Genomic DNA, 14,158 nt, shown 5'->3' with positions numbered 1-14,158 from the left:
CTGGTTTGTTCAAATCTACGGTTTTAGTACAATAGTTTCAAGTTTGTAATTTTCTTCCTTACGGTTTCATTTCACTTGCAATTAAATCCGAATTCCCTAATCTCATTAAGTCTAGTCGTTAAATTGCCATTCACGTGTTCATTCTTTTTTTCCTTACCCCCCTCCCCCAATACACCCAGCCCCTCACGTGAGGGACCTTGCGAATTAGGAGTGAGGTTTATTTGGGGAGAAAAACAACAAAACTGGTCGTCACGTGAGAGGCACGCAAATGAGTTAACGACCAAACTTAACGAGGTTAATAAATTCGGGTTTAATTGCAAGTGAAATGAAACTACAAGCACGAAAGTTGCAAACTTGAAACTATTGGACTAAAACCGCATATTTGGACACACCACATGGACGAAAACCGCAGTTCACTGAAGTAAGTATTATATTAAAGAAATAGTGAAAAGACATGTCTACCCCTGACTTAACGATTAAATTTAACGTGGTTAGTGATTTGGATGTAATTGGCAAGAACTGGGAAACGTGGAGGGTCCATATGCAAAAAATAAAATTTTTGGACTAAATTCGCATTATTTGTCAAACCACAATGACGAAAATGGCACTTTACTCATTTATTTTTAACACTACCTCACGCATTCTACTTCTAAATTTCACAAAGAGAATAGTATATACCATTGGGCTGTAAATGAACCGAACGAACATGAACAAGGTCTTCTTCATGTTCGTTTGTTAAGAAAATGATTTATTCACGCACGGTTCACGAACACTTACCGAGCGAGATTTTATGTACGTGTTCGTTCATTAAGGAAATGAATGTGTTCACGAACACAAACGAACACATATAAAATTGGCAAAGCCTAGAGATTGATACTAATATATTCATCAATGTAAATAATGAAAGTCTGTAAACGAATCGAACGAACACTAAGAAGGGTATGTTCGTGTTCGTTCATTTAACTTTAAACGAACACGAACACTTAATCGAACAAATATTTATGTTCATGTTCGTTTATTTGAAAATTATAAACGTTTGTGTTCGTTTGTTTAAAATCTAAAATGAACATTACTGAACAAAAATAAACGAACATATATGAACAAATGTAAGTGAACACAAACAAAAATAAACGAACATAAATGAAAACACTTATATAAACATAAATTAACAAATATAAAATCTTTACGTAGAAATTCATATAATAATTGATTATTTTCTATTAATACATAAACGAACATAAATAAACAAACATAATTGAACGTTCATGAACATAAAAGAACGAACGAAACATGTGTTCATGTTCATTCGTTTAATTAAACAAACACAAATTTTTTGTTCATGTTCGTTTGTTTATTTAGTAAAAAAATATACACGAACTTTCCACTTAACGATTCACGAACGGTTCGTCAAACATTAAGTTTGTTCACAAGCCTATATACCATGTTATGATTGAACTTTGCTTTTTTGGGTAAAAGGCAAGTGTCTTTACCATGTAAAACTAGAATGACAAATATGTTTCGATAGATAATAAGTGGATGTACTTTTATTGTCTTTTTTTTTCTTTGAATGACAGTGTTATGTAGCAACAACGAATTAGTGAAAACTAGTCACCAACAAACAAGACAAAAAACTTACATGTTTAATGCATTGAATTTACACCAACTATCTCAATGATATTTATTCTCTTTGATCTTAAAACAGTCCGTTAGAAGATTTGTATTTTTATGCTCTTCATAATTTAAGTCGGGCAAGCGTCCATTGCAATAAAAATCTTATAATTTTTTCTTTCTTTCTAAATGCTCCATATTTTGATCCAGAAAAATTCATGGATTAGCTATGTTTGACTTCGATTCCGGGCTTGGAATGGTTAAATGCTAACTTAGTTAGTGTGTTTTTTATATGTTTTTGCTTGATTGAATATTGTAAATTATGATGAAGCAAAATTTCTATAAAGCAAAGATGCAAGAGGTTCTTAACTTTATGCTTAATTGCTCCTTATCATGACGAAATAATTTGTCTGTTTTTTTAATAACAATTTTTTCATCTAAAATTCTTCCATCTTGCACTTTCAAGGATATATCATCATCTTATTTTTAGAGGAAGGAACACCGTAGCATTAGGCTAACATGTCATGGGTATGACCGTATGAAACAATTCTTTTTAGTGTATAAGCTTTAACGCCAATATATTTCACCTCTACACCATAATAACTTTTAACACATATTCTAACTATTGAAGAACTTATGATAATTACGTACGTAGATGTTTATATATTAATATATATAAACATTTTAAATTTTAGCTTAACGCCTCAACCTACTTAAAACCTAGGAGGCTTGGATCCTACAATAATACCAAGTCTCATTCAAAGTATCCATATCCAAGTGGTCTAACATGTGTCCATTTTTTAAAAACATATACTAAATGCCATTGTCCATAAAAATGGTCTGGTACCCTACACACGTTTTAACGTCCAACTTTTAAGAGCATATGCAATACGGTTCGTTTATTTTACGAATGTGGATGTGAAGAAGAGAAGGATAAGGTGGACTGGTGGATCGAGAAGAGTGATAGTCAATGTGGAGGATAGAGGAAAGAATGATGTCCATGGGCACTTAACGTACAATCTATATAGGAAGACGGTCGTTTTGTGAGAAGGAAAGGATGTTCATGGAAGAGGCGTGTGGCCGTTTGTGACTTTTCTTCAGACTCCAGCCACATGCATATATATGGGAGGGAGGAGAGGGGGTGTCAATAAGCCCCCATAGTTCAAAGATGCTATAATTATGTTTTTAGGTTATTGATTTAAAATTTGTCTCATAAGTTTTACTTATATTCTCTTTTAGACATATACATCCAAGTTTAGCCTACATTTATTGTTTGCCTATCGGAACCAATTGCTCAGGGTATGTATCAAGTAATATGAAATTCACTTTATCCTTATTTTAAGAACTCAAAAATTTTACACATGTATAGCCTTTTGTAATTCACAAATTTCACACATTTATAGGCCATTTTGAACGGGGCTCTGGCTCAACCTTTTTGAAGGCAATTTTGAGGCCTTTTTCGAAATTAATTGTAACAATCAAGATAGTTTTAATAGAGTAATATAATATGTCTATAATATTTTATTCTTTTATTAAAATGGCTAACTCAGACTGTAATGTTGAATCTGCTAGTATTTATGTTGGCAATTGATATGTGATTTTAAAGTAAGACACAATTTTCTTTGACTTTAAAATGTTTGATTTTTTATTATTTTCTCTAAATATGTTACAAGAGAGGAAAGAAAATTTAAATAAAACAATATAAATCTGTTACAAGTTTTAACTGTTGTCAGTACACGGTATCAAACAGAATCAATACAATTCTCACATTAACCTACTACAGTACTAATGCCACCCTGCATGATTCAAGTCAAGTGTCTTGACCGGGTCTCCACTTGCATTCTGGGATGCACCTGTTTAATAATTTAGACATCTGGGATGAAGATGGTGAACCTGTGGCTGGCCCATGGTTCTCTTTTCCTCTTATCATTTGAGCCTTTGGTTTTTTATCCACCTCTATATTGTAATAGGATCATTTTATTTAATATATGAACTTTATCTTGAATATCAATAGTGATGACGACGTTGATGTTTTGGGATATTGATGTTTGCCAAAAAAAAAAAGTTTCTTGTTGGATGAATTTAGATGTACTAGATGAACATTTTTAATCAGTTCACCACGGGTTCCACTTTTAATGAATTCAATGTTTCAATTATTCACTTGGTGTGATGCATTCAAGAAGCTACTTATGTTCTCAGGTTTAACGAGTTAGATTATAAATAGAGCGGGTACTTTGATGCATTCATTTAGGAATGTGTCATTCTTGTAATTATGATATCTTGTGACGCGTCAAATGAATACTTTATAACAAATGTTCACTAATAAAGTTAACTGCCAAACTTGTCCAAATGATCGAAAACAAGTTTTACAGTTTTCATAAACTTTACAACCATCTTTTAGTTAATTAATCAACTTACAAAAATTTTTTAATGCCATACCAGCCACCACATCACATAACAAAATTAATTATGTAAAAGAAGCTATTAAACAAGTTTGAAAAAATGATAACCTTTTCTAATTATATTTGAAAAGTTACAAAAACTTTTAGATGGCAGATAGTGCGCATATACATGTTACACATACACTAAAATGACATAGGATGCCACATCATCAATTTTTGAAAAATTTGGTGATTAGTTTCTACAAAGATAAAATGTTTCTACAACATTCTAAAAAAAATTTAACTTGTTTGCCACAATCAAAGATAAAATGTAACTTGGTGTTTATTTTACATATGTTTTGAAATTGATTGCTAAATTTAGGGAAAATGGTAAAGTTTATGTTTATTTTTTGTCCAGTTTAAAAAATAAAAAAAATAGATAAATAGTTGAATGGTATAATTAATCAGCGAACCGACGGTTAACACAAACAACGTTCCTCTAGAAAAATGTGTTCATGTACGACCCTAAACTAACTCTAACCCGTTTGGACTAAACCAAACATGCATGCCCTGTTATAAATTCATACCATAACAATCCTGCCGTAACATGTGACACGTTCGTGGCTCACCGATTAAGCATATCTCATTCCAAATGAGTGAAAAACTGAAAATAATAGTGAAGAAACTAAACTTGAAAATGCTGACCAACAAAAGAACTTAAAATCATAAATTAACACTTGCTAAAAAACTATATTGAAATTAAATTTCTAAAATATATGCATCTTGATCATACAAGAATTTATTTAAATGTTGAATTCAATGGTAGCCAAATCTTATGCAATTAATACTTGAAGTTCAAATATTAAATTATTAGATGACATTATTCATGAATTGAGGATCATAAGGAATACCAGTTGCCTTGATCCATAAATCTCCTTGAATGTATTTCTTTGGGGTGTAACTAACAGCCACTTCTAGGCTTATCTTCTTGATACACTTCCCCGTTGCCCTTTGCGCGGTGTCTGCACTCGGTCCTCTATTATCAAACTCGCCATAATAACATGTGTCAAGACCAAATTTCCCAGGCCAAGGTGACCACCCTTCTGGGGCAATGTTACGGTCGATAAACGACTGCATAATGATGGTTCTCGAGAACACTTTCCATGGCCGCCCGAGGTAGGATTTAGGCATTGGTGTAGTGGCCAAGAATTCTTGGTCAGCTGTGATGATGCAGCCCTGCAGGATTAGTGCACCTTTCGAGTGTCGGTCCTTTCGCCCCTGGGCCGTCACCATGCACTCTTGGTTCGCCAGGGGTTTCTTGACTATCATTTTGCAGTTTTGGAAGACGGCTGCCGCATCACCGAACACGAAATCAATGGTTCCTGAGATGTTGCACCCACGGTAAAACTGGCGGTATGAGTGCGTGTAAAGGGTGTCTTGGTACCCGTCCATGGCACAGTTGTGAAATATGGCCTTGTCGGCTGAGACACGTAGGGCCACGGCTTGATACCTTTCTGGCCCGGCCGTGTTCTCGAATCCTATGTCTTTTGCGAAGAACAGTTCGCCATTGACCGCTGTTTCAGTAGTAAAGATAAATAAAATTCGGTGAAAAAACAGGTTTTGACCTATGAATATTGTTTTTTTTTTTTCACTATTAATGAAAAAAAAACGATTTAGTTACAACAGAGAGGCAGATAAGCATTAAGCAGGCAACAAATTTTTTTAAAAAAAAAACCTTTTGTCTTTTTTGAAATATACAATAGTTAACTTACCAACGGTAGCAGTCTTGAAAGTCGGAGTTCCATCATTATGACTTACGCTACCCGTGATCTTTGTTCGGTTTGGGCCTTCGCCAACGAAGGCCACACAATTAACATGACGCGGAATTTCCACATGCTCCTTGTAAATACCTTGCTTAATGTATACAAGAAAGGGTTTGTTGTTCCTTTTAGGAATGGTCCGAACCGCATCCATGATAGTACTAAACGACCCTGAGCCATCCTGAGCCACAATGACAAACTTATGCGTCCATGATTTCGAACCAACATCAAGAAGCATCCGCCCGACACCTCTCGCCCACCACTCATCAATACCCAAGCTCATGTCAAGAAAATCATTAACCATTGCGAGCCCATTACTCGTGAGCTCCCAACCCAAACTTAATAACGTATTCATCTCCTCGCCCGCTTCACCTGTCGTGTTTAAGAAACCGTCTCGACACGTCTCTTGATACGTTAACGAACCACTTAGCCATATTTTAATATCATCACCAACATATTCCTCTACATTTGTAGCATCAAAATGATCAAGCTTTTTTATCGATCGTTTAATATCGTCAATGGAGGTATATAGAGCCTCGTTGCATTGCGCTAAAGCCATATATGTTCTATGATGTTTAGCCAATCCTTGTAGAGTGTATGAACTATCCATTGCATTATGAATCTCTTTTATTGCGGATTTAAGAACCATCTTCACAAGCTTTTTAGGGTCATTTGTGTTGTTTACGTGTGCAAGACTCTTTAGACATGATTGCTTATAATCAGTAAGTTGGCAAAGTGATTCTACGGCCTTGTTGCTTGTCGCGGTCGAACCCTTCACCGCCATTGCTAATAAGACGACTCCTATTGCTAACAAGATGAAGTTCTTCTGCACAACCATTTTTCTTGTATTCTAACTTTCCTAACCTAAAATTATAAAAACAAAAAAAAAAGGTGAATAAATCATGGTAATATGAAAATTTTGTAAACTTGATAAGTAAATGTTTTAGACACGTATTTTTATAACAAATAGTTAAGTAAATGCTTAAAATTTACAATAACGAGTAACAAGTATATAATGCTCATTTTCTAACGATTAGTTATTATAAACACTAGAACACTTTAACAAAAGGTTTACAAGACTGAATCTTTAAACATTTACATTTTACACCTTGTTTTACAGCTATTTTCATTTAAAGATTTATATAGTCAACCAGCATTCAATTTTTTTTTAATACATGTAATTTGCTTAGTATGTGACATACTTATAACTATATTAACACTAACACTTAATTTTATTTTAATTTTTAAACTCTAGATAAGCATACAGGTGGATTTTTATAAATTTAAATGCCGACAATAATACATATTATAATATAAGTCTCAAAATCAAACAACAATCGAAATAAACCACATAAACAAAGTAAAAATTACCTCGTATAGATTCTGTATTCATTAGCACCCCCAACGACCTTGAAAATGAACTAGTTGAAGACGATATTACCACTAATCTGTCTCACAAGCACAACATACATATACGCTATCTATTCTGTGTTACTTTTTTAAAGGCCATTGATTTGACCATTACAATATGTTATCTATTGTGTGCTACTAAAGTGAAAACAAATTATATATAGACAAGAACAAAGCATTGCCCAATTTTAAGATATTATAGTATTATACAGTATATGTTGCAATGAGGAATTCTTTAAATCCATATCATATTACATTAATCATGTATGCTATATATGTAAATTTATTCAAAGTCATATTTTATAGAATGTGCATGACTGAATCATTTATTAAATGTAATAATATAAAGGCCATTGAATGCATACTCAATGTTGTTAACTAGTGTGTTGTTTTCGTGTGCTACAATGCATCTTTATTATTTCTGTATATGGATGACCAAATGGTTCGAAACAAAGTTTTTAAGAAAACAGAGATCGGAAATACGGTGTCGTTACCAGTACTAGTAGTTACCTGTTTTTTGTTTGTGGTACCGGTACTAATTCAAGCATTTTCGGCATTGATAACAAGTTTTTAGAAAAATCATGATCGAGAAAATCGGGATCATTACCAGTCGGTACCGGTATGAAATCGAGATTATCCCTATTTTATGGCTAGATTAACGATCAAGTGTTAGAGCATTCACATTCAATCTCATATCTTCAAATTCAAAATTATATTAAAAATCACTGCATTTTCTCTCATTCCAATTAAATAATACTTTTTTATACATTTATAATTACTATTTATCTTTACTTCACTCAAAACAACTTTCAAAATATATTAAAAAGTATATGGTATGAACAGTAACTTGTTAAATATACAGAAAAAATCACAGCATTTCTTTTTTCTTCACTCATCTATATGTATATATATATATATATTAAAACAATTGAGTTTTATTGAATAAACTCTAATGTTTCCATATATAACAATCACTTCTATGATTTTCTTAACAATTAAATAATTCAAAAATTAATTAAATTTCAATAGCTCACAATTAATTCACATACTAAGATATTTAAATCATCTATAAACTAATTTTTAGCTAAAACCGACAATTTTAATATTCAAATTTAATTTTCAAACTTAAACCGAAACTAGCACAATGAATATTCAATTTTAATATTCAAATTTAGACCAAAACTAACAACATAATTAATTCATATCTTTACTGAATGTTAGTTATTTTAATATTTTTTAGTTATCCTTTAAATGTTTTTTAAGAATGCATTTTTTTTAAACGTGCAGCTTCAACGCCAAGAGAACTACTTATTAGCATTTTGAACGGTAACGTTTTATTTTAAACGTGTTAATACACTATATTGTATTAATATAATTTTTTTATTAACTAAAATATAGTAAATAAAAATTAATATGTTATTAACTAAAAATTAGGCACTTGTAACAGAAAATTATAAACGTTTTTTAATATATTTATTATTAACTACATTATACCTTTTTATTAAACAAAGTTTTAATAACATTGAATGTATGTTTACACATTTATTTTTTATATTTTCTTTTTTATAAATGATACGAAACATAATTTTTAGTTATCCAATACTATTTTATTTTCTTAAAAACCAATTAAAATATGTGTTTTAATTAAGATGTGTATACGAATCAGTTTATGTTAGTTAGAGACGCAAGATATTTCTCCATTATTTTTTTACTTATATTTGGTTTACTCAATTTATATTGTTTCTATACTTAGCAACAAAATTCACAAATTTAGTTGTGGTCTATATAAAAAAACATTTTTTTGGTTTTTAAGTAAGATCATACCAGTTATTTTTTATATTTTAATTTGAACTAAAACTTATATAAACACATTATGCTAAATAAAATCAGAAAGACCGAAATTGTTTTGACTCATAGATTAGTTCTAAAAGTCAGTGTGTCAATGATGTTACTAAGCAATATGGATCAGAATAACGGTTTGTGTAATGAAACTAAATTGCGAGTAATTAATTTGGGTAGGTGTTTTGTTGAAGTAAAAGTTATTTCAGGTACTAATACTGGTTATCACACTTATATAATTCGTTGTGGTCTAACACCTTCAGATAAGAAACTTTCATTTATATTGAAGAGAATGTAGTTTTTTCAATTGTAGTCTGTTTTGCAATAAACATTAACAAAAGTCAAGGTCAATCTCTAGCAAGAGTTGACATATATCTCAAAGACCGATGTTTACACATAGACACCTCTATGTAGATTTATCAAGAGCGAAGAGTGGTGTTAAAATTCTTATATTAAACAAGGAAGACAAGGTTAAAAATAAAGAATAAATATGGTTCATAAGGATGTTTTTTTGTAGCTTATAAATTTTATATCTTTAACCTTTGATTATGTTTTCAAAGATTGTAATTTGAATGTTATTTGGGTTTATCTTTGTGTTTCACAATCATTTATTTTCGTACCAATATCATTTACAACTTTAAGTATGTTGTCGTCCCGAATAAGATATAACAACTTATGTTGTCATTTCAAATGACATGTTTTTGTTCGAAAATATCAATATTTTCACCCGTGTCGTACACGGGTTAATAACCTAGTAACACATTAAACCACTCTTTACATTATTAATACTTCATTCACATTTTTTTATGGATTGAATGTGAATGCTCTTAGATGATAATATATATATATAAAGTCAATTGAAACATAATTTTCTAATATTTACAATAATACAATATTACATTTCATTTTTTTAACTAATTTTTTAATATCTTTTTTTCTTCTTGTGAGACTTGAACCCTAGTCTTTGCTCGGTAACACCAACACTTACCATCACACAACATATTATATTTCATTTTAATTATTATGAAATATATTTTACAAGTTTATTTTTAGTTTCCACATTATCTAAAAGCAAAGAATTAACTAGTGATATATGTTTTAAATATATAGACATGTTACAAAATCATTTTAATCGATAGAAGAAAGTATAATTATAGCGGTCAACTGTGGAAGTGTTATTTATGTTGCTTGAAAATAGAAACAGTATAAACATAATTTGAAATGAAATTAAAAAAAGCGTTAATAAAGCTAGCGATAATTTGAAGAAACTTAAAACATATAACTTAAAGAAATATTAATTTATAATACTAGGTTTTATCGTTCGTATTATGGGGTTGTTTTCATTTTTCGTTTCTAATACTTATATATATTTTTTTATTTTTTTTATTTCTTGTAAGGTGTTAATAATATACCTAGAGTTTGATGATAAAAGAGTTTCACAAGTAAATGTGATTTTTTAACCAGTTTAAAAGTTATCTGGGTTTTGTGAAACTCATGACCGCTAATTTTGTTTTACTATAAAATTTGTTTCTTAATTATAAATAATATATTTTTTGTAAAAAAATGGATATTAATTTATAGTATATCATTATTTTATAGAATTTTCATATCAAATATCGGTGAGATTATATTTTAATATAATAAGATGTTATAACGCATTATAAGGGTTATCTGGGTTTGGTGAGATACATACCCTTGAATTTTGGTCAAATGCATGAGAAACATTCATTTACAAATAAAATAATCTGGTGGTTTGAGAGAATGTAAGAAATAACAAGAAAGCTTTTATATTTTATCGTTTTTCGTTTCTAATATTTATACATTTTTTAGAATTTTAATTTTAGTTATTGTAAGAAAGTTAATAATATATTTAGGATTAAGGATGGCAATGGGTCGGGTTTAGGTATTCCCAAACCCGTACCCGGTTATTAAAGTTCATCTCAAACCCGTCGGGTTTTAATCGGGTAATTACCCGTTGGGTTTCGGGTTTTTCCCATCGGGTTTCGGGTTTCCTGTCGGCTTTTGATAAAATACCCGGCTCAAACCCCGCCGGGTTTTGACAAAATATAACTAATCGATTACAAAGATGGTTACTATTAAAATAAAATATCTCAAATAATTAACATAAAAAAGTTTCGACAAATAATATATTTGGAATATAGTATATATATATATATATATATATATATATATATATATATAATAAGCTATATCGGGTGCACCGGGTATATAATCGGGTAAATGGGTTTATGTTATCGGGTAATCGGGTCGGGTAATCGGGTATATTAGAAATCTCAAATCCGTCCCAAACCCGCGAAACATTTTAAAACTAATCCCAAACCCGTCCCAAACCCTAAAGGGTCGGGTATAACCCGTCCCATTTACGTCGGGTTTCGGGTTTTCTCATCGGGTTCGGGTTTCATTGCCATTCCTACTTAGGATTTGATGATGAAAGTGTTTCACAAATAAATAAAATGTTATACCCCGGTTTAAAAGATATATGGGTTAGGTGAGACCCATGACTCGCTTATTTTTTTACTATAAAATTGTTTATTAATTATATATATAATAAATCTTTTTTATTAATCGAATATTAAATTTTAATATATAACTATTTTATAGGATTTTAATATCATATATTTGGTCAGATTAATTTTTAATTTAATTAGATGTTATATAACCGTTTAAGGGCTAACTAGGTTTGGTGAAACCCATACCCGTAAATTCGGGTCAAATGCATGAGAAACCTCTATTTACAAATAAACTAATCTCATGTATTAAGAAAATGTAGGGAGCAACCAGAGAGCTTTTAAATGTTTCGTTTATATATATTTACTATTTGAGATAAAATTCATTAATTCATAAAACGTAATTTACAAAAGTAATAATAAAACGTAATTTACAAAAGTAATAATAAAACTATAACCTAAAGCTAATAATAATAGTAACTAGTTGAGTACCGCCGCGTTGCGGCGACAGAGCAATTTCAGAAGTTCGGTTGGTATCATTTAAGTTCGTAAAGGCAACAAAAATAAATCCAAAAATACATCAGTGTGCGCCCAAAAGTATCGTCACACGTACAATTATGATCAAAGCGACAAAATTCAGTTTGTATCGGTTTGTTTCTTTACAATACTGGCACTAAACCTAAAAATTAAATTAGTAAATGCACATGATACTCGTATAACTTATGATACAAAATAATAATATATTTAAAACGATAATTATTCGAGCGGTAAAACCCGTGTTTGGAACGGTAAAACGACTTGTTTCTATCTTCCACCCGAGTTTTCAAAAATGTTGTTTTTTGTTTTATTTGAAATTCTTCTTCTAAGATGCATTTCAAATGAATTTCAACTTTTAAAAAACCCTAAACATCTTATCTTCTTCATCACCTTCATCATCTTTCCTGCCACCACCGCCGGCAAAAACCCACCACCACCACTCCACCGCCGCCGCCAGCTTCTTCACCGGAGCCACCACCCTTTCTTTCTCTTCTCTACTTTCTTCACCACAACCACCTTCTTTGCCCCTCCGCGTTCTTCATTGGCACCCTCATCACCGGGAAATCAGGTTTGAATCCCAAATTAGAACACCACTGCAGTTGGTTTCTGCTTAACTTCCCGGGAAAGATGTCGGTGGTGGTAGTTGGGTTTTATGATCGGAGACGAGTTGTGTCAAAATAATTTTCAGCGATACGCAAAGATTCTGATGAGGGAATGGTGCTTAACGCCGAGAGCCCACCACAGTGGTAGGTGTAGCTGGTCATGATGGTCCATTATCAAGAACCAAAATAAATATTTACGTATGTGTAATGTGTTTCTGAACTAAGGTTTCGTTGTGGTGAATAAGAACAAAGAACTAAGGTTTCGTCATGATATGGTGGTGGTGGGTTTTTACAAGCAGTGGTGGTGCCGGTGGCTGGAAAGATGATGAATGTCACATCCCAATCTATGGCGGAAATGTCGGGGCGTGAACTGATTGCCCACAGCTCTCAAGGTACTATTATGCAATATTGGAAATTTTAATATATATTTAATAAAATTCGATTAGACAAAGTATTCAATACAATATCTAAAAAGACAAATAGTTCACTAAACAAACATAACTCATAACAAGTCTTGTTTAAATTTCCCTATTTTTATTCTTAGGTGTTCTTCCAAAACTTGAACTAACTTCACTTCACACGATAACCTGCATATGCGTTAAAAATAAAGTAGATTTGTCAACACAAGGTTGAGTGAGCAACATACCATATTTTCTGTATATATATATATAATAGATAATAAATGCACAACAAAGTCAAATGAGTTAAGCAATTCAACCAATGAGCAAAGATAAATGAGCTTTCGATAAACACGATGCCAGATAAACTGGACAAGGGCTATTACGACTGTCGTATGATCATACTATTATGAGATTTTGTTGGACCTCTCCGAATGCGGTTCACGTAAAGCAAATAAGCACATAATAAGTAATGTACAAATCGTTTAACACAAGTGACAATTGAGTATATATAATAAAGAAATAGTTATAAAACACATATGTCCTCAAAACAGTATAAAATAAGTATAAAAAGGGGAATGTGGTACTCATCTTAACAGACGAACAAAGGAAATAAATAACAATGAGAATGACGATTCGCGAAAATCACGCGTTGACGATAAGGCCTAATAAGGAAAATAGAATACAAAGATACTAAGTTAACGAAATAGATCGGAAAAGAGAGTTCGTTAACTAAACTTATTATTAAGTTAACATTATATTATTTTTAAATCATATTTAATATAATATTCTATTTGATATAAAAATATTATATGAAAAGTTATTAGTTTGTTAAATTACAAATAAAGTATGTTATAATACTTTATTATATAAAAATATTGTATAAATAAAAATCATTAAAAAATATTATTTGTTTAAAAATATACTATAATATTTAATATAATATATAAAAATATGATATGAATAAAATACCTCTTTAAGAATTATAAGTTTGTTAAAGTATATATATTAAACCAAAAATATTAGTTTATGTGATATTATATATACATACGTATATATACATATATGTCTACCTATATGTACATACACGGACGA

The 14,158-nt window shown here is 30.9% G+C and overlaps 1 protein-coding gene across 1 annotated transcript; it reads right to left on the bottom strand.

Annotated features, from left to right (window-relative positions):
• Positions 1-4,800: 4,800 nt before the first annotated feature.
• LOC143547706 (pectinesterase-like) lies at positions 4,801-6,662 on the bottom strand. The gene is made up of 2 exons (XM_077039065.1): positions 5,762-6,662; positions 4,801-5,563 (listed from the first exon to the last, which is right to left on the bottom strand). Exons 1-2 carry the CDS (start codon positions 6,645-6,647, stop codon positions 4,860-4,862), a joined length of 1,590 nt encoding a protein of 529 aa, XP_076895180.1. The 5' UTR covers positions 6,648-6,662; the 3' UTR covers positions 4,801-4,859.
• Positions 6,663-14,158: the final 7,496 nt, after the last annotated feature.

The sequence above is a fragment of the Bidens hawaiensis genome, unplaced genomic scaffold (genome assembly GCF_021521415.1).
Source record: "Bidens hawaiensis isolate Kalapana, Puna unplaced genomic scaffold, B.hawaiensis_p1.1 tig00014777_1, whole genome shotgun sequence".
NCBI classification, from domain to species: Eukaryota; Viridiplantae; Streptophyta; class Magnoliopsida; order Asterales; family Asteraceae; genus Bidens; species Bidens hawaiensis.
Note: the sequence above shows the minus strand (reverse complement) of the source record. Positions and strands in the feature narration are given on the sequence as shown.